The following is a 27,117-nucleotide window of genomic DNA, read 5'->3' as shown; positions in this document are numbered from 1 at the left end:
GTCGCAGGTGGCGGCTAGGCGGGGCCTCCCTGACCCCGCCCCCGGGCCCCGCCGAGCGCCTGGCACGCTGGCCGCGGCTCTTCCTCCCGCCGGGCTCTTGCAGCCGGGTGGGCGTCCGCCCACACCCCGCCCCCACCCTGGGACAGACCCCGCCCGCTTCAGCAGTCTTTTAGGTTTTTTGCTGAATTAAATCGCGTTTTGTGTGTGTTTGTTTTATAATAAACATAAAACACAAAATATTATGTGATTGTAGGAAACTGAGCACTATTAATTGAGCACTTATTAAGTGCCAGGATTTTGCTAAGCGCTTTACAAGCATTCCATCATGTAATGCAACAGCTCCTTTTGACAGGCAACTTTAAACAAGTTGTTTAAAGCTAGGTTCTGGTGTCAGACTGTGTGAGCTCAAATCCCATTTAGCTGCTTACTGGCTCAGTACCCTCCAGTGTCTCACTTGCAAAACGGGCATTATGTGGGTAACTACCTCACAGACTTGTGCTGAGGATTAAATGAACTAAAACACAAAACAGTATCTGGAGCTCAGACAGTGGCTGCAAGTGCTAAGCGTCTGCTAATAGTACAAGGAAAGTACTGCTATGATCCCCATTTTTATGAGGATTTAGGATCTTGCCGGGGGCGGGGGGGGGGGTGGTCACAGTTACTATTTGGTAGTAGTGTGATTGGAACTCAGGCAGTTTGACTTGTGGTAATATGATTCATACTTTTTAAATTGCATATCAAGGCCCAAGGAGGAACATCTGTGTTAGGCTGATTTCCCCAAAGTATTTACATCCAAGTTTTCTTAATTTGAAAAAAAAATTTTAACTAGTATTGAAAAAAGTAATGCATCTTTACCGAAGAAAATAGAATGTGCAAATAAGCACATGGATGAAAAACCCATCCCCAGAAGGAACTACTGCTAATAATACCTGAGCTGTCTTGGGGCTTTTTTTCTTAGGATTTGATAAAGGAATCTAAAGCCAGAAAGAACCTTTTGCGAGGGATCCAGACCAGTCTGCCTGGGTATACAGGGAGAGTGCAGCTCCCCAGCCCCCAATCTCCACTTTAGGAGGTCTTGGCAGAGGGCTGAGGAGAGAACTCAGCCAAAGGGAGAAGGGGCCAGGCCTCGGGTGACAGAGGGTATTCTGAGTTCAGAAACTGGACACTTGTAAGAATGAAATGCTAAAGAAACACATCACTACATCCTGCTGCATGTTGGGGCTCAGGCACCTCAACCCCGAGGCCCCTCTAAGCGACAGCTCTACAAAGAGAAGAGAATCCTTCCCTTCTCTCAGCGCCTACAGCTTCAGCCCCAGATCTACACCACTTACAGTTATGGGAACTTGGTCAGATTATTTAGTGCCTCAGTTTCCTCATCTCTAAATTGGGGGTGATAATAGTATCTATCCCTGACAGCTGCTTCAAGAATTAAATGGGCTCTTATCTGCAAAGTGCTTAGCTAGGGGCTAATAAAAGTTTTATTATACATGTAAGGATCTGTAAATATACTTGTAGCAAGTTTTCAGGATGAAAATTGTGTAAGATTCTTCAGCTAAGGGGGTGCAGTGTTCCTGGCATGAAAAGAAGTTTCTAGTGCATCCCAGTGGAAGGGTGAAGTCCTTGTAACAGTGTTGCCCTCATCTGGGGATGGAGATGGAAATGAGCCACCATAGACATTGTGGCTAGAATTTTTTGTTGTTATTCTAAGGGCCGAAGCAGCAGAGGGCTATTAAACATAAAACAGAAGGTGATTTTGTGTGGAGGGAAAAGAGACTGGGGAGAGCAGGGGGAGAAGAAGGGGTTAAGGTCCTTGGGGAAAGTGGGGCCCCTTCATTGGGTGTGGTCTTAGAGCTGTGGTAGCCCTAGGAGGACTGGAGGCAGGAAAGCAGGGACAAAATCCCCGGAAGTGCTCCCAGGCAGAGGGACTAGACAGTGAAAGGGGCTTGGGTGGGAATGGATGTACTTTCATAAAATTAGAATCATGTGTTCCAGCACTCAGGGGCTGAGTTAGACTGGAACTGGAAGATCAGCCCCTTCCCTTAATGTGTATCCAACACATTGTGTGCCCAACATATGTCCCCATGGGAAGCCTCAGGATACTCATAAACTCCCAAGTGGTGGCTCTCAAGCTTCATCAGACTTCAGAATCACCTGGAGTGGTCAGGGGAGAGGGGTAGTTAAGCATACAGACTTCCCAGTAAGATTCTCATTCACAAGTCTGTCATGGACCCAGGAATCTGCATTTGTGGCAGTTGTGCTGAGACTAGGCTACAAATGTGCCCTCTGGCTGCTCCTAGAAACACTGCCCTAAGACGGTGGAGACAAGAAAGAAAAAAAAAAGAGGACTGCCCTGGTGGCACAGTGGTTAAGAATCCGCCTGCCAATGCAGGGCACTTGGGTTTGAGCCCTGGTCCGGGAAGATCCCACGTGCTGCGGAGCAACTAACCCCGTGCGCCACAACTACTGAGCCTGCGCTCTAGAGCCCGCGAGCCACAACTACTGAGCCGGCACACCACAACTACTGAAGCCCGCACGCCTAGAACCCGTGCTCTGCAACAAGAGAAGCCACCGCAATAAGAAGCCTGCGCACTGCAACGAAGGGTAGCCTCCACTCGCTGCAATGAAGAACCAACGCAGCCAAAAATAAAATATAAATAAATTTATTTTTAAAAAAAGAGAAAAAGAAAGGGAGAAAGAGAAAGAAGGGAGGAAGGAAGGAAGGAAGGAAGGAAGGAAGAAAGAAAGAAAGAAAGAAAGAGAAAGAAAGAAAGAAAGAAAGAAAGAAAGAAAGAAAGAAAGAAAGAAAGAAAGAAAGAAAGAAAGAAAGAAAGAAAGAAAAGAAAAAGAAAGAACGGAAAGAAAAGAATGAAAGGAAGCAGAAAACATTGCTCATAGTAAGGGTTTTTTGGTTGTTTCAGTGAGCACTGGGGATTGAATATATATTTCATACTGAGGGTCATGATCAAAAATGTTTGAAAGCTACTGCTCTAAGGTGACCTCTGGAGCCTTGGTGGGAGGGGGAGGGCTGAATTTGAACTTTAGGGCTTGCCTAGACAGGACACAGTGAGCAGGGGACAGAGAAGAATGGACACCTTTGTTACATTTTAGTCATTCAACAGATTTATTGAACATCTACCTATGTGCCAGGCCATATTTAAGACACTGAGGATACAATAGGAAAGAAGAACAAAGTCTACTCTCCAGGACAAATAAAACACATGGATATGTAATATAATGTTGTTAAGTGATAAGAGCTATGAAAAAGATTCACGTGATATAGGAAGGAGGGCTTGACGGAGGCGCTGATCTAGAAAGGATGATGGAGGAGGTCTCTTGAAGGTGTGGCACTGGAACTGTGCCCTAGATAAAGACAGCAAGCAAACTGTGAGAATATCTGGGGAAGGAGCTTTCCATACAGAGGGACAAGCAAGGGCAAAATTTCCTTTTATACCATGAACTCTGCTCTCTCCCCTCACCAAAGAACCGTACACAATTTACATTCTGAAACGGTGCCACCAGTATATTTACAGATCCTCACACATGATAAAATATTCATTAGCTCCTACTACATGACATAGGTGGGAAAATATTTATTTATTTATTTATTTAATTTTGGGCTGCATTGGGTCTTCGTTGCTGTGAGTGGGCTTTCTCTAGTTGTGGTGAGCAGGGACTACTCTTCTTTGCAGTGCACGGGCTTCTCCTTGCGGTGGCTTCTCTTGTTGCAGAGCATGGGCTCCAGGCACACAGTCTTTAGTAGTTGTAGCACGTGGGCTCAGTAGTTGTGGCTCACAGGCTCTAGAGCTCAGGCTCAGTAGTTGTGGCGCACGGGCTTAGTTGCTCTGCTGCATGTGAGATCTTCCTGGACCAGGGATCAAACCCCGTGTACCCTGCATTGGCAGGCGGATTCCTATCCACTGCACTACGAGGGAAGCCCGGAACATATTTATTTTTTAAAAATTGGGATTATCTGTACATTCTGCTCTATAATATGACTTTTCACTTGCTTATGACATTTGGTTTTGGTCTTTTTTTTTTTTAACTTTTTAGTAGTGAACATTTGGGAAAGTCTATTGGAAAGTACAATTCCCGGCCTTTACTCTCCCGCAGGCCTGCTCTTTAATGGCAGACCCAGCCCTTGACTGCCTGCGTGTCTCTGGTGTCAGGGCTGGAAATCATCTGACTGGGGTCTGCATGGTTTCCAGCAGTGGCAAAAAGACTCTCAACACTGTGACTTCTTTTCTCCTGTGATGTATTCACAGCACAACCAGCCTCAGCTGTCACCTTTAAGAGGGACTCGGCAGCCTGCCAGTGCAGACAGCCTCAGACCACATGTGGTGAAGTCCAGGCCCCTGAGGAGAGAGAGTCCTCTCTGCTCTGGCCAGAGCAGATCCAGAAGGGACCGGATGAGACCAGATCTTGTCTCCGGAAGGCTCTCAGGACCAGCCCACTTCAGAAGAGAGACAATATCAAACTGGGCAAGTCCAGGAGAGAATAACCAGCTCAGGCAGTAAAAGGCCAAGAACTAGGATTATATATATACAAGGCAGAGTTCGAGGCACGGGTAGAGTTAAGCCGAGGGGATGAAAGGTGAAGGGGAAGGAGGGGGTACGTGAGCTTATGTTGCTTACACCCACAGCGTTCCATCTGTGTCCTAATCGGCTGTCCATGCCTGTCCCCCTCTTTCATTTTTTATTCAGAAATACTCAAGGATTAAAAAAAGAAAGAAAAAAATACAACCAGGGGAAAGAAATCTTAACATCATAGAGGATCACATCCATCCTTATATGCATCAGTATTTGGAGGGTGAGAAGTGAACGTAATGACCAGAAGTGGTTGTTTAAAAAGAAAAAAAAAAAAAAGGAAGAGAAGAAAAAAATACAACCATGCCAAAAAGACTCAATGAGCATCTACTATGTGTTAGAACTGCGCTGTCCAATACCCTAGCCACTAGCCACATATGGCTACTTAAAGTTAAAATTGAATACAACCTAAAAACCAGTTCTTTAGTTGCACTAGCCACATTTCAGGTGCTCAGTAGCCACAGGTGGCTTGGGGCCAGGTACTGGACAGTGCCGATACAGGGCACTGACATCATCTTGGAATGTTTTATTGCAGCGCTGTGCTAGACCCCGGGTTAGACACCAGCAATAGATCCAGGTGTAATCAATCAGTCACTGCCCACACAGAACTCCCAGTCACGTGAGAAAAACAAGCAAATGAGAAATTATGCTAGGCTGGGGAAAGTGTGTGGTCTTTGTAAGCACGAAAGGAAAGATGGCCAACTCAGTCTGGAGGAAGACAGGAATGGTAGGCAAGACTTGAGGGTAGAGAGGGAGATGGCCTGTAAGCTGAGGATGAATAGTTAGGCAGAGATAGGTGAGGGAAGTAAGGAGCCCTAGGCAGAGGGAACAACTATGCAAGGATTCACAGGGGACAGCTGAAGAGCCAAGGAGCTGCAAGCAGTTTCGACCATCACAGCATATCGTATGGGTGGTAGAGGTGGAAGATGAGGCTCAAAAGGTATATACCAAACCTTATAGACCTAATGAAGGAATTTGGATATTAGCTATCTGTTGTGTATAAGAAACCATCCCAAAGATAGCGGCTTAAAATGGCAACTGTTTATTTGCTCACGTTTCTGTGGGTTGGCAAATTGGGCTGGGCTGAGCTCAGCTGGGCTGTTTTTCTGATGGTTACTCCTGGGGTCGCAGTCATCTGATTGCTCAACTGGAGCTGGATGGTCTAAAATGCCATATGTCTGGCATTCGGTGCTACCTATTGGTTGGGCCATGTGTCTTAAACAGGCTTGCCTGGGCTTCTTCCCATGGCGGCAGTGTTCCAAGGTGAGAGCAGAAACTACTAGAACTTTCGAGGCTTAAATTCAAAAGTAACACAATGTCACTTCCACCAAATTATATTGGTCAAAAGAAGTTACAAGGCCAGCTCTGATAGGAGAAGCTACAACAAATTTGTGGCCATTTAGATCCATTACACGCTGGGGTGATGTTGGCCTGAACCAGGGCGGTGGATAGAGAGAAGTGGAGAGATTTTTATTTTTAGGATATTTTGGAGTCAGAATTGAGAGGTCTTGGGGTTTGTTCTGGAACAAAGAGGAGAGGGTGAAGTTACAAATGACTCCTAGATCCTTGGCTTGCGTGATTGATGAATGGTGGTGCCCAGTACTCAGAGAGAAAAGAGGAAGAACAGGTTTGGGGAGAAGATAATGTTTCCAGTGTGAGTCATGTCAAGGAGAAGTGTCCTTTAGACAGCTAGGTGGAGATGGGCAGGAGGCAGGTATATATGCAGATCTAAGGAGGAGTCTGGCTAGAGATACCAGTTTGGGAGTCTCAGGTGCCTTAAGCCTAAAGCATCTTCCAGAGGGGCTGCATCCCCAGAGCATATTACCGGCAGGGATCTGGTAGGTCAACTCTGTGGCTGCACTGAGCCTAGCGCAGGGCAAAGCAATCAGTCTCTCCTGATTGCCAGGTTGTTATTGAGTTTCTAGGGAGAGCCCTCAGCTCTGAACTAGATCAATGTTGCAAGTGGCAACAGCTCCTGTCAGGCGGGAGGTCTCCTAACAACAGGTCACTGACTAATAAAGTAATGAATGCATCAACACTGAGGCAGCATCAACAGGGGCTAGAGGAACCCTGATGGGGAGGCTGTGGAGGGGATTCCCTCTCTGGGTTGGATGATAGATGCCATGGCCAGCCCTGACATTCTATGAAGGTACATTTCCCTCACCATCCCAACCTCCACTCCCACAGACACCTAACTTTCAGAAACTGCACAAGCCGTCATTGAAGACAGTTCTGCTGGGAGATCAACACTGCAGGAGGCACCTGTTAGGGTGTGAAAGAAATGTTGGCTAAGGTCCTTGCCATTCATTCATTCATTCATTTATTCATTTGTTCATTCATTCAACAAACATTCAACAAGCCCTTAGCAAACCCTGTTCTCTGTACTAGGAATACAGAGATGAATAGACTCTAGTCTAGAAGCAATTCGACTGCAACTACAAAAACTTTGTCTTGTAGCTGCTGTCAGTTTCCGGAACTGTCTTCCCATTGGACCTCAAGAAGTACTGCGGGGTCTCTTTGCTATGGTGATGGGCTATAAAGGTTTGATGAACGAAAGAATGAATGGAATAGGGAAGTGGGAGACCCGGGGAAGTGTACAAAGAGGGATCTCTGCCTGGGCGGTATCAGGGAAAACGCCAAAGAAATAAAGCAACATCTCTATCTGGATGAAGAATAAGTTAAAAGAGGACATTTATTAAGTGCTTTCTCCGTGGCTATTACAGTGATACCCTCTTTCCTTGGATTATATAGATTCTCTGGCAGCGCGGTCTTGGGCACATCGATCCTATTCTCTGGAACCTCGTCCACGCACTGTTGCAGTAAGAAGGCAGGGCGGGGCGCTCTCAGCTCGACCCCGGGAGACGTCAGGCGAGAGGAACGGCGATTCGGCGGCCGGCGAGGGCGCCCGGAGGGTTTTCGCCAGAACTCCAGCCCTAGCGACGCGCGCCTTGTTGCTAAGGGCGGAGGCGCGGGAGGCTGTGGACCTTGGAGGTCGCGGATGCCCTCCGGCTCGGCGTCCTCCGTCGGCCTCAGCTTCCAGCCCGACCGGCCGGCCGGAGGGTATGGAGCCCGAGGCGGGAGGAAAAGGCGCAGCTGGCGGGAGGGGAGGTGGGAGCCGTCGCTCTCTCTGAGCCGAAGCCTCTTGCCTGGCCGAAGAGGGGAGCGGGTTCCCAGGTCCGGCCTTGCGTTGGGTGGCGTTACATCCAGTCTTGGGCAAACACCCCTCCACCCACTCCTACCCCCGACCCCCATCAAAAATAAGCTTTGGCCATACGCTTAGAGAGGGCGAGGGGCATTTGTGATCTGAACAGCCAGAAAGGAAAGACTGCGCACAGGTTGTCCCCAAAACTTGGGGCAACCTTGGGAGTTCTGACCTAGTACTGATTCCCTGACTGACTTTGGGCAAGACGCTGTTATTCTCTGAGCCTCTGTACCATTAGTGGGTCAAATCAGACCGTTTCCCACTTGCTTCTGGTTTTGTTTCTGTTTGAGCTTTGGTTTAGATTCCTTGGTCTTCCAGAGTGTAGTTTAGATGTGTGCAGAGGGAGATGTGGGGAGAGGGAGGGGGATATGAAATCATCATTTACATGAACAGTGGACCAGGAGTCCAGCTGAATAAGGTCCAGTACCCCATCTTCGCCCCTGTGTGACCTTTAGCAACTCATGACTCTGAGTCCCAGTTTCTTCATGGAAAATGACAGGTGGGTATATTCTGGAATATATCAAGGAATGTTGTACTGGAGAGTTAAAAGAGTGTTCTAAGAGTTATGTTTAGAGTGACCACTGAGGGACTTCCCTGGTGGTCCAGTGGTTGACTCCGAGCTTCCACTGCAGGAGGCACGGGTTGGATCCCTCGTCGGGGAACTAAGATCCCGCATGTGGCGCGGTGTGGCCAAAAAAAAAAATAGTGACCACTGAGTATCTCAAAGCCTTTGAAAAGCAAATTGGGGCAGAAATGGGTCCTGGGATTCAGATTTAGAGATTTAGGCCTGATTCCACCTTGGAACCAACAAGGACATTGAGAGCCATATTGAATTGCAGGGTTTCCCAAGTCCTCTGTAGCCTTTACAGGCCTGATATCGGGGACAGGGCAGGGTAACCGCCTGAAGGATCTGTTGTTGGAGAGTTTTAAAGGACTTCATGTTGTTGGGTCCTTAAAAAGCTTCTTGCCGAGCAGACTCTCCCACCTTAGTATTTCATTCATTCATTCATTCAAGAGATATTTGCCTTGCATCTGTTTTCCCAGGCTATGCTTAAAGTGCAAATACAAAAAACGAACAAGACATTATCCCTCCTCTCAAGTATAGTGCACGTTCACAATATAAACCATGGCAGGTAACTGAACAGTATTTTCATTTCTTAGTCTACTCATAATAAATTACAACATGGACATTATTCAAGTACCTATATTTTGTTCTCAAGGTTTTAAATTGCCTTGCTATATAATATCTAACATAATGAACTCTTAGCCTTAGAGTAATCAGTCACTCTGGTCAGGAGACATCATTGGCTTCAGTTTAATATCCTCCAGACTCATTTCCACTTGCATATGTTCTCTGTGTATATTTGTAATGTAAATTTAATATATGTGTATTAAGAGTAGAATTAATAAGAGTGAAATTGCTGCTTTCAGCATTGCTATCACTGTTAATCTAGTAATCATGCTAGTAGTCATCATTTGTTCCTAACAGTTTGCCAGGTTGAACCAAGAGTTTAGAATGCACTAGCTTTTGCAGAGATGCAGTATAGTATGCTGGTAGGGAGCAAAGCCTCTGGAGTCTGAATGCCTGGATTCAGGTTTCAGCTTCAGCACTTATTTACAACTTATTTGTAAACTTGGGCAAGTCACCTAACATCTCTGTACCTGACTTTTCTCATCTGCAAAATGAGGATAGTAACAACATGTATCTAAGAGGCTTGTGGAATAGATTAAATGAGTTAAATATAAAGCGCTTAAACAGTCCTTTAAGTGCTATTTTTAATCTTCACAGAAGCCCAATGATAGTTATTATCCCATTTTACACATAGGAAACTGAGACTTAGAGAGGTTCAGCAACTTGCCCTAGGCCACAGTATAACTAATTCAAACCTAGGCCTCATTTCAAGGCTAATGCACCTAATTAAATATTATTCTGACTATGCTGCTCTAAATTATGAGAATAAGCCATGCTATCAAACAATAATTAGAATTTATTTGAATTTTTTTTAAAATAAATTTATGTATTTATTTATTTTTGGCTGCATTGGGTCTTTGTTGCTGCGCGTGGGGGGCTTTCTCTAGTTGCAGAGAGCGGGGGCTACTCTTTGTTGCGGTGCGCGGGCTTCTCATTGAGGGGGCGTCTCTTGTTGCGGAGCACAGGCTCTCTGCTCTCGGCGCGCGGGCTTCAGTAGTTGTGGTTCACAGACTCTAGAGCACAGCCTCAGTAGTTGTGGCACATGGGCTTAGCGCAGGCTTCAGTAGTTGTGGTTCACAGACTCTAGAGCACAGCCTCAGTAGGTGTGGCGCATGGGCTTAGTTGCTCCGAGGCATGTGGGATCTTCCTGGACCAGGCCTCGAACCCTTGTCCCCGGCATTGGCAGGCAGATTCTTAACCACTGCACCACCAGGAAAGTCCCTATTTGAATTCTTAAAATACAGTTGTTGGGACTTCCCTGGTGGTCCAGTAGTTAAGACAACCTGCTTCCAGCGCAGGGGGTATGGGTTTGATCCCTGGTTGGGGAACTAAGATCCCACATGCCTCGGGGCCAAAAAAACAAAACATAAAAAGAGAAATAATATTGTAACAAATTCAATAAAGGCTTAAAAAAAAATGGTCCACATCAAAATAGAGTTGTTAAAATGCAATAAAACTGTGTTTCTTCTTTGTAGATGTTGATAATGGAAATTCTGGGCCAGAAATCAGGAGGTCTACCTAGTTAGAATTTTGAGCAAATGATGTTTCTGCCCACTTTCTCCAGATCTTTAAATAAAGAGTTTATATGTGATGATTTTGAAAAGCACTTCCATCTCAAATTCTATGATTCATCTTAATAAAGTATTATTTTAAACAGGAAAAATTGCCTTTCTCACAAAAACAGAAAGCTCTGAAGTAAGCAGTCACCTCTGAAGATTTTTGACGAACAGAAGTACTATGAGTAAAATTAAAATATTTAGTGATGAATTTAAATATATCCTATTTTGCATATTTTAAAAATAGTTGTATAATTAACATTATGGTATAGTTTCCCTAATTATTGGAAATGTGCAGTTATAAAATCTTGGAATTGGGCTTCCCTGGTGGCGCAGCGGTTGAGAGTCCGCCTGCCAATGCAGGGGACGCGGGTTCGTGCCCCGGTCTGGGCGGATCCCACATACCACGGAGCGGCTGGGCCCGTGAGCCATGGCCGCCGAGCCTGCGCGTCCAGAGCCTGTGCTCTGTGGCAGGGGAGGTCACATCAGTGAGAGGCCCATGTACCGCAAAAAAGAAAAAAAAAAAAAATCTTGGAATTTTGCAAAATAGCTCTTCCTTTGTGAGGGAAAATACACTTAATCTCTTTAATTAACAATCTCTTATTTACCTTGTAAATCTCCTTTTAGTGCAAACATATGCTTAGAGAAGAGATTAATTTAAGTGTCTTTTCACTAATTACAGAGATTGGGAAGTGGCTGCCTGGACTATTTTCCAAAGGATAAACTTTACAAAAGTATTGAATACAGCAGCTCACCGAGAAGATCCTACTGGTTTGGGGGTAAGTAATTCTAAAGGTTTTCTTTTCCTTAGAATGTCCCATGAATACACTTCAGATGGAAGTATGGCTCTCAGAAGACACCAGCTAAGAATCCAATCAGTTTTAAGCAGAGCCAATCCATTTATAGCATATGCAGTTTCCAGTGACCTAGATCTATGGATGCCATCTGTCCTTAGTTTGATGACAGGGTTGAAAAATGGGTTGGGTTGGCAGATAGGAAGCCCTGCAACCTCTGTCTAACTACAAACAATACAACATTCCAAGCTTTTTGAAAACTATCCTGAACATTTTCCTGTGGGCATATTTGTGTTACCTGAAAAACTGGATTCCCCTCTTGGTGGGTGTCAAGCCAAAAGACACAACCAAGCCAAAGAGCTTGGAGAGAAGGAAGGATTTAGTACTTGCAGCAAGAACACCAGGGATATTTCCCAAAACAGTGTCTCTCCGAACAGCAAAACTGGGGAAGTTTTACGATAAGGGTGCATGCATATTTATGAAAGGGCTCAGGTGGTGTATGCATATTCATGAGGGGCTTGAGCAGAGGAGAATTCAGCCTAGAATTGGGGCAAAGGCTGACAGAGTTTCAGCTCTAGTTGGTTGAAGTCATCAGGGTTAGCAAAGGTCAGCACCATCATTCCTTAAGTTCCAGTGAGTCTTGGGGTTGAGTGCTTGAGGGGGTTTTGGATCCTGCAAAATAGCTCAAGAATGTGCCTCAGGCTAACCTTTACCTTCAAAACAGAACTGGGAGTCTTTACAACTGATTTATCTCCCTGACCTGGTCAAGAGCAAAAGCCTTGTGGCCAGGCTTAGATCACAAAATGGCTGAGGCCTAAAATGGCTTCTCTTATGTCAAAGAAATTATGTCTGGTTCCGTTCCTCTGAGGACCCTCTGCCCTGTCTGCCGATGCTTGTGCTTGTTATAGAGAATCCTACAATGTCTGAACTAGAAGGGACCTTAGGTTCGCTATTTCACAACAAATGTGTTTGTCACACTGTGCAAGCCACTTGAAGTACAGAGAAGAATATGAGAGTCCTTCCTCTTATGGAGCATATAGTCTACTAAAAATCATTTAATCTGGTGTCCTCATTTATAGATGAGGAGGCTGGGGCACAGAGGGGAGGATAGAGGAGCTCAAGGACACACAGTGAGATGAAGCAGGGCTGGGGCTAGAGCCCAGGGCTCCTGATGCCACTCACAGTGTTCTTTCCACTGCATTTGCTTCTACACTGGTGTCAACTTAAAAAATATTTACAACCTAAAAGTTGAGAGTTATATTTTATTCGGCAGGAATTTTTAGGACTTCAACTCGGGAGGCAGCATCCCAAGTAGCCCTGAGAGAACTGCTCCGAGGAGTCGAGGGGGGAGCTAGGATATATAGGAGTTTTGCAACAAAGGGCAGGTAGTCGGGAACATCAAAAGATTACTGTTAATTAAAGAAAACCATACATGTCAAGTTAAGGAATTTAGGGCTTTTCTAGGTATGGGAAGATGCAAGAGTCTGGGCTCACTGAAATCACTCTTTTTTTTTTTAAGGTTTATTTATTATTTATTTATGTATTTTATTTATTTTTGGCTGCGTCGGGTCTTAGTTGCGGCATGCGGGATCATCATTGGGGCATGCGGGATCTTTCGTTGGGGCGCACCAGCTCTTCATTGTGGTGCGCCTGATCTCAGAGAGGCAGCAGTGAGTGGTGGTGTGAAGCGAGATCTTAATTCCCTGCCCAGGAACTGAACCTGGGTAACCTGGATGAAAACCAGGAATCCCAGCCACCACACCCCCTGGCTCTTGCCCTCAGTAAAAAATACATTTCTCACGGAGGCAAAACTGTAAAAACAGGTACAAAGTTTATCGTTAGAGACATAGCACAGCAACAAGTGGGAGATCACACAGAGAAAGTTTGTTAAGATAGAAGCAAGGCAGAGACGCACACCCGGAGAGAAAGGGTGTGGGCATCCTCCCTAATGAGGAGGAGCGCAGTAAAGAGGTGGTTAGGTCATTTATATAGGGCAATTCTTCCGGGTCTTTGTTTACCTTTGGCCAATTATCTGGTTTCTTTTTCCACACGTGACCTGCCTTAGGAGTCTCTACAACATGTGTGCGCAACGTTTTTCCAAGATGGATTACAGCCCAGAGGCCTATGGGACAGCCTTAGCATCACATATTACATCACATATTATGGGGTGGTGCCCCCTCCTTTTTTAAATTTTTTTAATTTTTTGGTCTTCATTGCTGTGTGCAGGCTTTCTCTAGTTGCGGCGAGCCAGGGCTACTCTTTGTTTTGGTGCGCAGGCTTCTCATTGCGGTGGATTCTCTTGTTGTGGATCACGGGCTCTAGGTGCACGGGCTTCTGTAGTTGTGGCATACAGGCTCAGTAGTTGTGGCTCACGGGCTTAGTTGCTCCGTGGCATGTGGGATCTTCCCAGATCAGGGCTCAAACCCGTGTCCCCTGCATTGGCAGGCGGATTCTTAACCATTCTGAGCCACCAGGGAAGCCCCCCAACTTTTTTGACCACCAAGGAGGCTTTCTGCACATGTGCAATGTTTTCCATGCCCTAAGGATGATCTCTTGATCTTTTAACAGGGTTTAGTCCTACTCTGTCCCTGCCATAAAAATGTCCAATGTCTGGTGATTTACCCTATTTCTGTTGCTGGTTTTTATATTGAGGTGCAGATCTCGAAATGTAGTCGGGAGTCCGGTCATAAGTGTGTAGTCCGGAGCCCATTTGTCTTTTGCCTCAGGAAATGTAAATGGGGCTGGTAATGAATGTCTGGCCTGGAGCCCATCTTCTTCTCACCCCAGGAAGTGTGAACAGGAGGCCAGTTGTAAATGTCTAGCCTGGAGCCCATCTATCTCCTGCCTCATGCGGGCTTGTCACTAGTTGTGGTATGTGGGTTTTCTCTTCTTTAGCTGTGGCATGCAGACGCCAGGGCACATGGGCTCTGTAGTTTGGGGCATGCAGGCTCTCTAGTTGAGGCACAAGAGCTCAGTAGTTGTGGCACGTGGGCTTAGTTGCCCCGCCGCATGTGAGATCTTAGTTCCCCAACCAGGACCCGTGTCCCCTGCATTGTAAGGTGGATTCTTTACCACTGGACCACCAGGGAAGCCCCTGAAATCACTCCTTTGATATGCAGGATACTGGGGCCAGTATCCTGTGTTTTCATATCTCGAGTTTCCTCTGGGCTTACCAGCTCACCATAGGCTGTGGCTTCAATCGCTGATGACTGTGACATCCTTTGTTTACTGATATGGCAGGAAATATTCCATTTCTCACTGGTTACCTATTCTTGTCAGGAGGTCAATTCTGGCAACTTTCAAATGTAGGCTGAAATTCTTCTGGAAAACTGTGGTGGGTTCTTTGTTTTAAGTGTGTTTTTTTTTTAATCTATTTTATTGAAGTATAGTTGATTTACAATGTTGTGTTAATTTCTGCTATACAGTAAAGTGATTCAGTTATACATATATATACATTCTTTTTCATATTTTTTTCCTTATGGTTTATCACAGGATATTGAATATAGTTCCCTGTGCTATACAGTAGGACCGTGCTGTTTATCCATTCTATATATTATAGCTTGCATCTGCTAATCTCAAATTTCCGATCCATCCCTCACACACACACTGCCTCCGCCCGCTCCTTGGCAACTGCAAGTCTGTTCTGTATGTCTGTGAGTCTGTTTCTGTTTCGTAGATAAGTTCATTTGTGTCATATTTTAGATTCCATGTATAAGTGATATCATATGGTATCACTTTCTCTTTCTGACTTACTTCACTTAGTATGATAATCTCTAGTTGCATCCATGTTGCTGCTAATGGCAATATTTCATTCTTTTTTATGGCTGAGTAGTTTTCCATTATATATATGTACCACATCTTCTTTATCCATTCATCCATTGATAGACATTTAAGTTGTTTCCATGTCTTGGCTGTTGTAAACAGTGCTGCTATGAACATTGGTGTGCATGTATCTTTTCGAATGATAGTTTTCTCTGGATATATGCCCAGGAGTGGGGTTGCAGGATCATACTATTTTTAGTTTTTTGAGGAACCTCCATACTGTGGAAAGCTGTGGTTTTTAAAGGGAATGATATGGGACTTCCCTGGTGGTCCAGTGGTTAAGACTCTGAGCTTCCACTGCAGGGGGCCCAGGTTCAATCCCTAGTTGGGGAACTAAGATCCTACATGCCATGCGGCCAAAAAAAAAAAAAAGGTAATGATGTGATGGAGAATACTTGGTGAGTTTTAGCTGCTGTTTCTGCCTGTAGACTGTTCTTCCTAGAACTAGGTAGGCTGGTCATGCCCATAAGAGACTCATCTCCTAGAATTTCTTTAAGCAGAGCCCCAGAAGAGATGGGGACTGGGTTCTCCCACCTCCACCCTCTGGCATCTCAGGGGACAGCTAGTTGCAGAGGAACATTACCCAGAGTAGCTGAGATTAGGTCCTAGTCACGTACCTTCAGTCCTAGCAGATGTCCACACTGGCCACATCTTCTGGTCTCTTTTTTTTCTCTGTTTCACCAGCAACCAGTATAGGACCTGCACAAATTAGGTGCTTAGGGGGTGTTTCCTGAATGAGTGTATGCATGAGTATCTCTCTTTCTCTTTAGTTCTTGCCTTGTTAGTTGTTGGGGGTGATGCAAGTAAATCTAGAAAACATTTAATAATTCTTTTTATTTGAATATAGTGTATCATCCATTATTGACATTATTTAATTTCTAGGCCAGTGGCTCTCAAAGTTTTTGGCCTCAGGACTTCCTTGCACTCTTAAAAATTACTGGGGACCTCAAACAGCCTTTGTTTATATAACTTGTAGATTGGATTCTACTCTGCCACCTCCTTTTGACATTAAAACTGAGATATTTTAAAAATAGTTACATATTAACTCATTAAAAAATAAAACTATTGCATGTAAACATAAATAACAATTTTACGAAAAATAAACATACTTTTGAAAACACAAAAAATCTTGGTTGGAAGAGAGTGGTATTGTTTTACATTTTTGCAAATCTCTTTACTGTTTGGCTTAAACAGAAGACAGTTGGAGTCTCATATCTGCTTCTGCATTCAATCTATTGCAGTATGTTGTTTGGGTTATAGTATAAGAAGAAAATCAGGCCTCACACAGAGACATAGTTGGAAAAAGGAGTATCGGAAAAAGGAGTATCTCACAGACTCCCTGAAAGGTCTCAGGAATCCCCAGCAGTCCTGAGACCACACTTTGAGAACTGCTGGTCAGGTCATCAGCTGTATTGTCTCATTTAGTGTCACTGTCTCCCACATCTCATTCTTACTACAGCATAACCTCATGACCCTGGCACACTGATTTAGAGAAGTGTCACAGTGAAATTATTTAATAGCAATCCGGCAAGCTAGGAAGGTTATATAGCCTTTTAGAATAACTAAGGCTCTTTTTCAAGAAGCTTTATTACTGGTGTAAATTATTCTCTCTCCCTCTTTTTTTTTGGCCACACCTCGTGGCTTGCAGGATCTCAGTTCCCCGACCAGGGATTGAACCCGGGACACAGCAGTGAAAGCCCGAATCCTAACCACTAGGTCACCAGGGAACCCCCTCATTATTTCCAAATACACACTCTTAGTATTTATTTTATTATGGCAGAATATATTTACATAGCATACAATTTATTATTATTTATTATTATTATTTAGTACATAGACAACATTATGCAACCATCACCACTGTCTAGTTCCAGAACATTTTCATTGCCCCAAGGCAACTTTGTACCTATTAAGTAGCCATTCCCCATTACCCCATCCCTTGGCAACCACTGATCTGCTTTCTGTCTCTATAGATTTGCTGATTATGGGTATTGCATAGAGATGGATTCATACAATATGTGGCGTTTTGTGACTGGCTTCTTTTGCTTAGTATTATGTTTTCAAGGTTCATCATGTTATACTATGTATCAGTACCTCATTCCTTTTTTTTTTTTTTCCACTGGGCCACGCAGCTTGCAGGATCTTAGTTCCCCTACCAGGGATTGAACCTGGGCCCTTGGCAGTGAAAGCGCAGAGTCCTAACCACTGGACTGCCGGGAATTCCCAGTACTTCATTCCTTTTTATGGCTGAATAATATTCATTGTGGGTATAAACCTCATTTTGTTTATTCATTTATCTGTTGATGGATATTTGGGTTGTTTTCCCCTTTTGGCTATCGTGAACAGCGCTGCTATGAACATACATGTATAAATTTTGGTTCGAACACCTGTTTTCAATTCGTTGGGCTATATCCCCAGGAGTAGAATTGTTGGATCGCATAATAATTCTATGTTTGACTTACTGGGGAACATCTTAATATTTTCAAAATTAGTTTTGTTTTTGCTTTTGTTTATCTGCTAATGCTGTATTGGAGGATGCATTCCCAGGGCCATAAGAGTGAGGCAGAAAAAGGAGGAAAGCAAATACCTACAGTTTGTCTTTTTCAAAAAAAGGATTTTTACATAACCATACTACCTACCATTATTGTGCCTAACACAGTTAACAGTGTGTATTCTTCTTTTTACTAAACAGGGAACACAACTTCCAGCAGCCACGTGGGATGCTATTCGGGTGCCATCTGAAACGAGCTCGTCCCCAGAAGGTCTCATGCAGGTTCTGTGCAGTGATGGGGAAACTGCAGAGCAAACTCAAATACAGCAATTATAAATACAGGTACAGCAGCCCTCCCTTGAGTGGGATCCCAAGTTTTACGCCGCATTACAATTCTCCCCTAAAGAAAGAGAAGGCCCAGAGCCATCACTGATGACCTTCCCTGAACAGTCAGTTTGGTCTGTTTCCTTTTGGATAAGAAACATCTTAGTAGGTAGTATCTGCAGCCACAGAGAGAGGGGCCCTACATCTTTGGGAATCATCTCTAGAGTGAGCAAAGACTCTGGGCTTCTTCCTTTATCAGATTCCAGTCATTCACTCATTCTGAGCATTTACAGAGTTAATAATACCATTTCTGGTGATGTCAGCATGTCTCCTTTCTCTACTCCTTTTCTATCTTTCTCCTCAGCCTGGCCTGAATTCCTACCATAACCCACACTCTTCTTCCCCTTGCTCCACTGTGCACTCTATACCATTGGGCCCCTCATTTTCCATCCTCTCTTTAGCAGGCCCGATGGATTTAGAGACGAGAGAACTCAAACTAAAGCTTTTCAAGAGTATAGCCCAGCCCACGTGGATACCGTCTCTGTTGTTGCTGCTCTGAACTCAGACCTCTGTGTCTCCGGAGGAAAAGATAAGGTGGGGTGTGCAGTGCTTCCCAGGGAACCAGCTTATTGCAGAGAAGGGAACGGAAGGGAACCCTGCATTTCTAGCAGCAACGTTGAGTAGTGTTAAAAATATGGGCTTTAGAGTTAGAAAGACTGGGTTTAAATTCCTGCTCTGCAACTTTGTATTACTTTGGGCAAGTCTTTTAATTCTCTTGAGCTTCAGTCTCCTTATCTATTAAGTGGGGATAGTAATGCCAACTGCACAGGACCGTTGCGAGGACTGAATGGTAAGACGCTTGGTACTCTGCCAGACCACCCACATGATTTTTATGAATGACAAGTATCCTTATTCCAGCCCGTCCATTTGTAACCTACCTGCAGACACAGGAGTTATAGCAGCAAAAGGAAACTTCTAGTTTCTTTTATGCCTCTCTTCTGCCAAAATGTCTACTTTGGTGTGCATCGTGATTCCTCCCATTGTCACTAAATCTCTTTGCTTTCTCTCCCTCATATTTGGATCTATTGTAGCACTCAGATCTAGGCTCTTGCTGGCAAAAATGTTGATTATTTTGTGATAAATAATGCCTCTAATTTTCGGTAGCCATTTAGAATCTTCAAATTCCATTTTCATACTGTATTTCCTTGATTCTAAGATGCACATTTCTGCATTTTAACACCTCTGAAATCGGGATGCATCTAAAAATTGATGATATCACCATTTAATTAGCAGCATTTTGTTTTAACATCTATATCATCTTAGACGTATGAAATTTTATATATATGATCCTCACCTGTGAGGGGTAGATAGAGGAAGGGTTATCCTCTGTTTTGCAGATTAATAAACTGGGATTTAATTAGGTCAAGTGCTAACACGCTCCTTATTCCCTAGCAATGAACTACAGAGACTGGGCCAGAGAATGCTCTGAAATCCTGTTTAGGGGGAGAAATACAATAAAATAGAAAAGTATGTACCTGGAAAAAGGATGGAAGGAAATTTTAACAATGATTCTCTCTGGCAGATGGGATATGGATGAGATATTTTGAAATTAAAAAAAGGATCTGTTTCACAACAATGTGACTATACTTTTAACACTACTGAACTGTACACCTAAAAATGATTAAGATGGTAAATTTGAAAAAAAAGAAAAAGTATGATACAGTTTTAGGGGAAAAAATCTAATCCCATGTAGATTTTCCTTCAGGATCTACAACCAGAAGAACCTCAACCTAAATCAGTTCCCCCAGGGGAGTGTTATCCCAAGCCCATCAGTAAGGTTCAGAGGAGTGGCCCAGTGGCTTGGGGAGAGACAGAAGAACTCAAAGTAGGGGGGCATAAGGACCGAGCAACAATAAAACCTTGATAGGGAGAAATTAGGTAGAGAATGAGGTAAAGCCTTGTTGTTTCAGTTCAACTAAAATTCAGTTCAACTAAAATATTCTAATGACTCTCTGCAGACGGTTGTGGCCTATAACTGGAGAACTGGAAATGTGGTGAAAAGGTTGAAAGGACATGAGCGTGAAATCACAAAGGTAATTGTCATATGATTATTATCATGGAGGGAATTTGGAATTGAATAAAGGAATGTCTAATAGCTCTAGGTAGTAAGAGTGATTGAATATTCAGTGTTAAGGAAAAATGCTGGGGCTTCATTTGACGGTGTGAAGCCCTACTCCAGGAAAAGCAAAGCAAACCATTCACTAGCTATTGTTGCAGGTATAGTAGACTAAATTTTTGTTTCATTATTAAGCCCTTCATAGCCCGAGTGGGAAATAGAGAAGGCTGAGATTAACTCTCCCTGACCTATCCTAGCTAACAGGGTCTTGTATTGAAGGCTTACTGAGTGTTTACTATAGCTAGGGAAATGACAAACTCTCCATGCTCAGGAACCTTTTAGCCTAGCTGGGGAAATGTTTAAAAAGCCAACAACAGTTAAATAAAAATTAATTTGTTAAAGAGCGTTACATAGTAGACTGAGCTTCCAGTGAAAATGGTAATGTCAATTTATATAACTCGCCTCTCTGAAGTCCACCTAAATGAACTAAAAATTCACAAGCAAACTCCATCATAATGAAACTAGGCATCAGCGACAATCACACAGCACAGAATATACTTACCTACCAGGTACAGTGCATTTGGAACCAGCCTGAGAAAGAACTCCAGGCTCTAGCACTCTTATCTCCAGCTCTTTTTCCCATTTTCAAGTCCAATGAAACAAACACACTGGAGCTTTTTTTTCTTGAGCAGATAGCTTGTATTCACAAATCAGGCCAGTTCTTCAGTGCCTCTCGCGACAAGATGGTCATGATGTGGGACTTGCAAGGCTCCTCGCAACCAAGGCAGCAGTTCTCCGGCCACAGCATGGTGGTCACTGGATTGGCTGTGAGTCCAGGTAAGGTAAAGCTAGCTGATCTCTTCCCAACACCGTTGTACTTTCTGAAAAGCCCTGTTCCAGGCCTATCTCATGGACCGTCTTCTTGCCACTGTTTCCAAAGACACATCACAGCTATGCACTGGCTCTCGTGACAACACCCTCCTTCTGTGGGATGTGGGGACCGGACAGTGTGCGGAGAGAGCATCAGTCTCCAGGAACCTGGTATGAACTCAAACTTGGTACAGAGCAGGGCAGCAGGAGGGAGCATGGGGTGAGGAAGGGCCTGGGAAAGAGATCAGGAGACACATGACCAGGCACTAGAGGACTGGGTCCTAATTACTGCTCACCCCCCAACTCTCTGTTAGACCCTGGCCTCTCAGGGTTATTGGATTAGATGATCTCTTAAGTTCTTCCACCCCAGAGAACAACTCCACTAGTTTATATTGGAGTTTTAAATGGTGTCCTCACTTATTCCTTCAAAACATAGTTATTCCATATCTTCTGTGGGCCAGATACTGTGCCAGAAGCAGGGTTAGTGACCCAGGGCACAGTCCCGGGGCTCCAGGAGCTCACAGTTTATGCTTATTGTGTGTTCTGTATATGTAACATTATGCAGAGAAATAAGCATGACCTTTTGCTGTATGTGTAATTTGCTCTGCTTATGAAGACCAGTGTTTTCTGTAGCAAACTGGTATATCAACTCCACAGCCTTTGGGGTCAGTCATACCTGGATTCAAATCATGGATTCCTTACTTTTTAGGTGTGCTACCCCAAGAAACTTACTTAGAGTCTCAGTGTCTTCATTTATACAATGGGGAGAATTATATCACCTCACGTGGTAATGTCCTTTAGTGGTTGTCAAATGTCAGTCATAGTCATCTTTTCCAGTTTTGAAGACAACTGCCCATGGAAACATGTGCTTGCCCTGTGCCCCTCCATATTTGTGCAGGTTTCTGGAAGAAAAGAAAATCGTGTTACCCTGGGTTGTTCTGAAAACTGTTTCATGTCTGTCCAGCAGGGGCTGCAGGGATAAAGCAAAACAAGAACACTCTTCCTGAACCCTGTGAGGCCTCAAGCTAGGGTTTCGTTGATCTCACTTTAGAACAGGGGCTGCTCTCCTTAGGTGTAACCCAGCCAGCGGTGTTTGGCTTTCAGGCACTCTAAGAGTGCCTGCATGCATTTTGGGGCTCACAACTGGCCCAGCTGCTTCCATTGCTGCTGATAACCTAGGAACTGCAGGTCGCGCATGACTGGTGGGAATCTGCAAAACATAAAATCCCTCTAAGTCAGATGTGCTAGGTTCGACATCTTTGAGAAGTGATGGCAGAGATGCTATTTAGCGAGATTTACAGGAATTACAGCAGAGGAATGACATGGTATGGAGAAGTTTTGAAAATTTTGCCTCTTCCAGGTCACTCACCTGTGCTGGGTCCCCAGAGAACCTTATATACTCCAGACCTCTGAAGATAAAACCATCAGGTGGGCTTACTAAGCAGCAAGAAAGTGTTTCTGGTGAAGGTTTGTGGCTCCCATGCTTACATAACCTGTTCCTACTCTGCTTCTCCACATTGCTTCTCCTTCCACCCCTCTGCCCCTCGCCAGTGCTGGGGTCTCTCTGATTTGGGTGGATCATGGATCATGTGGTTAGAGGTTGAGTGGCAGGAGGTCATCTTGTTCTGACCGGTTTCCAAGCAGCTGATTCTGCCAGCCCCCACTGTGGAGACGTGTTCAGAGTAAACTCAGAGTCAGTCACTCACTCGTCCCACCCCTCAAGCGGCCCTTGCTTGGCTCCATATGTTCTCAATCACTCAGCCCTCTGGTGAAGCCCTCCCTGTGGAAGTAGGGTCAGAATCACCATCAGGCAAGTCAGGTGAAGTAAACCCTTCTTAGACTAGAAAGCATGACCAGAAACTTTGGATCTCAGAAGAGATTCTACTTAGAAAATGGGAGGAAGGAGATAAAGAGGTAAAAATGAGACAAGAGGCAAAACAAAACAGTCCCAGTAGACCCCATGGCTCAGGTTGGCCAAGACCTATAAACCTTCTGTATCTGATTCTGGAATGATGACTGCTCCTCTCCATCATGATAAGTATCTTTAAAAATTTTTTTTAAATCGCAGACACAGAAATATTCTCTTGTCTGTTGAAAGTAGTATCCCAAAGGACCAAATTAACAAATTAACTTGTACAATTAAGATACTTGGTCTAAATTCCTGTTAATTAGATCTCAGAATAGAAAGAACTCAGATGTCATTCAGTTTGGTTATTTCCTGCCAGCTTTGGAGTCTCTGAGATTGATCTGGTTCACGTTGCTGTTTTTAGGTAAATCACGGCGTTCCATTCTGACTGGCCAAGGCGGCAAAGAGCCAAGACTTTGCCGTTAACAAGTTGTTACAGGTGCCTTTCAGCACATTTACTATAAACCCATTCCCTGCTGTAATTTCTTTCAGATTATGGGACAGTCGGGGGCTGCAGGTAGCTCATGTATTTCCCGCAAAGCAGCACATCCAGACCTACTGCGAGGTCAGTGAGGATGGACACAAGTGTATCTCCTGCAGCAGCGGCTTTGGAGGCGAAGGCTGTGAAGCCACGGTGAGAGACTGCAAGGTTCCAGGTGTTTGGTTGCTGATGAGAAACGACTTCCTCTGGCTTCCTGCCTGTACTGGGCTACACAGGCAGGCTCTACTAATGTCTCAGGCCTATTCCAAGTGCATACTGTCAGTGATCCTTTGCATTCCAGACACTTCTTTCAAGAAACCACCATTGCCTAAGCTCTCTGCATTGGTCGCAGAAAAGAGGAATGTGATGAAAGTCAAGATAGGAAGGCATTAAATACAGAACAGCCTGTTAATGTCCCTACTCCCAACAGAGCTTAGAAAGGGGAGGGACTGTTTGAAGAACCAAGTGTGTTCCCACTGTACGTGTGGTCACAGTAAAGGAGTTCAAGCTCTTCGGGAAGTTTGGAGCTCTAGTGTTGGTTGAGGGCCCATCCCATCCCTAACCCATATACCTTTCCTTGCAGTTAATTTCGGGATAGATTGCCTAGGCTCCTCCAAAGTACCTTGGATTTCTTTCTTTCTTTTTTTTTTTTGGTTGCACCACACAGCTTGCAGGATCTTAGTTCCCCGACCAGGGATCAAATCCGTGCCCTCAGCAGTGAAAGCACAGAGTCCTAACCACTAGACTGCCAGGGAATTCCCAGTACCTTGTATTTCTAATTGTGAGATATCAGTTTAAAGGCTTATCTATAATCCAAATAGGACAATTACAGTTCCCATTTTATTGGACACTTACTATGTGCAAGGCACTGGGCTGAGCACCTTATAGTGCATTATCTCATTTAATCCTTAAAACAACCTTGTGAGTTAGGTATTATTATAGTTCCCATTTTACAGATGCGGAAATAGAGGCATGGCAAGTTGAAATCTCTTGTACAAGACCACACTAGTAAATGGTAGGTTGAGGTGTTGAATCCCAGGCTATTGATGTAGCATCTCTTCTCCAAGCTAAGCATTTCCAGCTCTTATAACTGTTCCTTGGATGACATGGTGTCCAGTGATTTCATTATTTTTTGGGCACAATTCCATCTGCTCTTGTCTGTGAGCATTATTCTCCAGGTGTGGTCTGATTTGTATCAACAAGAGTGGGCTGGCAGGACTATCATCTCCCTAGTTATAGAATCTAGTCTTCTTATACCAAGATTCAGTGTCTAGGCATTACATCGGAAGGTCTGCACCTGTATTTACTTATGAGAAGGTGCTCCTAACTATGGGGCCCCACAGGACCCACAGATGCCAAGAGGCTGTTATAAGGCAGCTCTTGAGCTGTCATAGAAGAACCCCATTCTGTCCCGTCGTGCTACAGGCCTTGGAGCTTTCACTAACCATGATGATAATAATGAAGGCAACAACCCTCTGGCACATCCTTAACCTGGGTTGTTTGAGGCATAGTTGTTGCTGAAATAGTCACCGCATGGCTGGATGCTTGGGTGTGTGGATGGGATGGATGAAGATAAGGGTGTCTATGAGGAGGTAAGTGGAGGGAATAGGTGCATCATGAGACGCCGGGGAGAGGATATCAGTGAATGAAGCATGTCTAACGCTGGGGAAATACGTACGTGTGAGCCAGCCTCTGTCATTACTTTGCAGTTGTGGGACCTAAGGCAGACGCGGAACAGAATCTGTGAGTACAAGGGGCACTTCCAGACTGTAGCATCCTGTGTCTTTCTACCAAGAGCATTAGCCTTGATGCCTATGATTGCTACCTCATCGCATGACTGCAAGGTGAAGATCTGGAACCAAGACAGTGGAGGTAAGGAGCCTGCTGTTAATGCTTCTCAAGGATACATGAAGCCCTACAGGCTTCCTTAAAACTCTTTCTTCCATAGCTCAGCATATACAAAGCCACCCATGTCCTGCCACTGTCCAGTCCCATAGTGGTTAAGAGATGACACCAAGAGGCCAGAATCTTTGTCCAATCTCTGCTAGGAGCTGTCACCATGTAACCCCTGGTGTCTTGTTGTACAGATTCATTCCTGAGAGCTCAAATGTATTTTGATTCTTTTATTCTTTCTACCTGAAGTTCCTCATCTGGTTTTAACTTGTGATGCTCAAAATGTCTGGAAAAGAGAACAAGAATTGCCATTTTAAAATTCATCCTCGAGGACAAAAATGAGACCCTTAGCTCAGAGGGCATGAGGTAGCCCCCGCTGAAAAATTTGACATTTTTCCATGTCAAAATGCAGGGTAAGGATAGTCTCAGAAAGACTCTGCCCTCTCTTGACTCTGCAGCCAAGGTTTGGGATCGCAGTAAGGTAGTGACACTTCAAAGCACCAGAGAAAAAGATGTTTAGGGAACAAGCTGCCCAGAGTCCTCCATGCAGTGGTGCGGCAGAACCAGCTCCTACTGGCTGATTGTTAAATATTCAGGAATATTTAATACGGTCGTGGTGGGAGTATTTACACCATGAAAACTGGCAAATGCTATGAATGAAGGTAGTTTTTTTTTCCTTCCAAAAAGCCAGTTTACCAGCACCCCACTGCCTCAGTGCTATTCTGTCCTGGACACTGGCTTCTGCCAGACACAGGGATAACATTAATTTAGAGAACCTCAGGCCAGATCCCTTTGACAGTCATCTCCCAGAAACTCAGCTCCCAGCAGGGGAGGATAGGGTCGCTCCCTCAGAGAAAAGGTATGGGATCACGTCTAGTGGCTCACAAGCCAGGTGTGGGATCACGTCTAGTGGCTCACAGCGAGTGCAGCCTGGCTGCACCCTCCTGTGGAGTTGTGGGAGGAGGGGGAGAGCAGCTGTTCTAGATGCAGGAATCAAAAACCTAAGCCAGGGAGAACCAGGTGTGCAAGCGCTGCCCCGCCTGTTAGGTATGAAAGTGTAGCTCTTAGACGAGCAGAGCCTGCAAGATGCAAATGGAGGAGACTGGGTCAGCTGGCAGCCTCAGGCCGCCCTTCAGCTCCCCCATCATCCTTTGTCCTGAAGGGAGCTAGACCCCAGGGAGCCAGCAGCTGAAGATCAGTGTTCTTATCTGTTTTCTCTGAGCTGACCCATGCTTTGTTCTCTGGGCAGGTGTCTGAGGGTAGCATTTTAACATGGCCTTGCAGTGAGGCCCCAGTTGTCCAACGTACTTCCAGGTGGCATACGTCTTGTTGGGTCCACGTGCCATTCTCTAGACTTGACGTCTTGGGGTTGACTTCCCCTCTGATGCACGTTCCTCTGAGGCACACAGTACCTCTCTCTTCTGGGTTAGATGCACATAGCACGTGCTTTATTTCTGGGGGTTTCTTACAAAGACACTGCCTTTCATGACATGTGCACTCTTGGCCTAACGTGCTGGTTCCCCCTTCCTTCCCAGCCTGCCTTTTCACCTTGTCTCTGGATGGATCAGGACCTTTGACTTCCCTGGCTGTGGCTGACACCGTCTCCTTATTGTGTGCAAGTTTCAGCAGAGGAATTCGCTTACTCAGGGTGGACGATAGCCGAGGGCTGGAACTGCAGGAAGTGGCAGGATTCTGAGGCCAAGACACCTTCACTGGACAATAGCAAACTGTGGCCCCTCCTTACTCAGTGTGACTTTGTGTTTTTCCATGTTCTCTTGGGGGGAGGGCCATGTGGAATGGTGTTCTTTGCTTAGGCTCCCTTGGAAGGTATATCAGTGTTAGAAGCCAATTTAAGTCTAGTGGTTCAAACTCAGGTGCAGAGATTAG

General features: G+C 44.8%; 1 protein-coding gene across 4 annotated transcripts; it reads left to right on the top strand.

Annotated features, from left to right (window-relative positions):
- Positions 1-7,500: 7,500 nt before the first annotated feature.
- Positions 7,501-26,926, top strand: WDR31 (WD repeat domain 31). 4 transcript variants are annotated; one of them, XM_049710985.1, is made up of 12 exons: positions 7,502-7,757; positions 8,179-8,284; positions 11,216-11,312; positions 17,842-17,982; positions 18,426-18,558; positions 19,983-20,057; positions 20,773-20,917; positions 21,021-21,121; positions 22,311-22,378; positions 23,349-23,490; positions 25,047-25,209; positions 26,766-26,926. In XM_049710985.1, exons 4-12 carry the CDS (start codon positions 17,870-17,872, stop codon positions 26,924-26,926), a joined length of 1,101 nt encoding a protein of 366 aa, XP_049566942.1. In that variant the 5' UTR covers positions 7,502-7,757; positions 8,179-8,284; positions 11,216-11,312; positions 17,842-17,869. The 4 variants fall into 4 exon arrangements, with proteins under 4 accessions (XP_049566944.1, XP_049566942.1, XP_012388300.1 ...); XM_049710986.1 differs by having other exon boundaries at positions 7,514-7,643; XM_049710987.1 differs by having other exon boundaries at positions 7,501-8,284; positions 18,429-18,558.
- Positions 26,927-27,117: the final 191 nt, after the last annotated feature.

This window comes from Orcinus orca, chromosome 6 (assembly GCF_937001465.1).
Source record: "Orcinus orca chromosome 6, mOrcOrc1.1, whole genome shotgun sequence".
Classification (NCBI taxonomy): Eukaryota; Metazoa; Chordata; class Mammalia; order Artiodactyla; family Delphinidae; genus Orcinus; species Orcinus orca.
The sequence above is the reverse complement of the archived record's forward strand: the minus strand, read 5'-3'. Positions and strand labels throughout refer to the sequence as shown.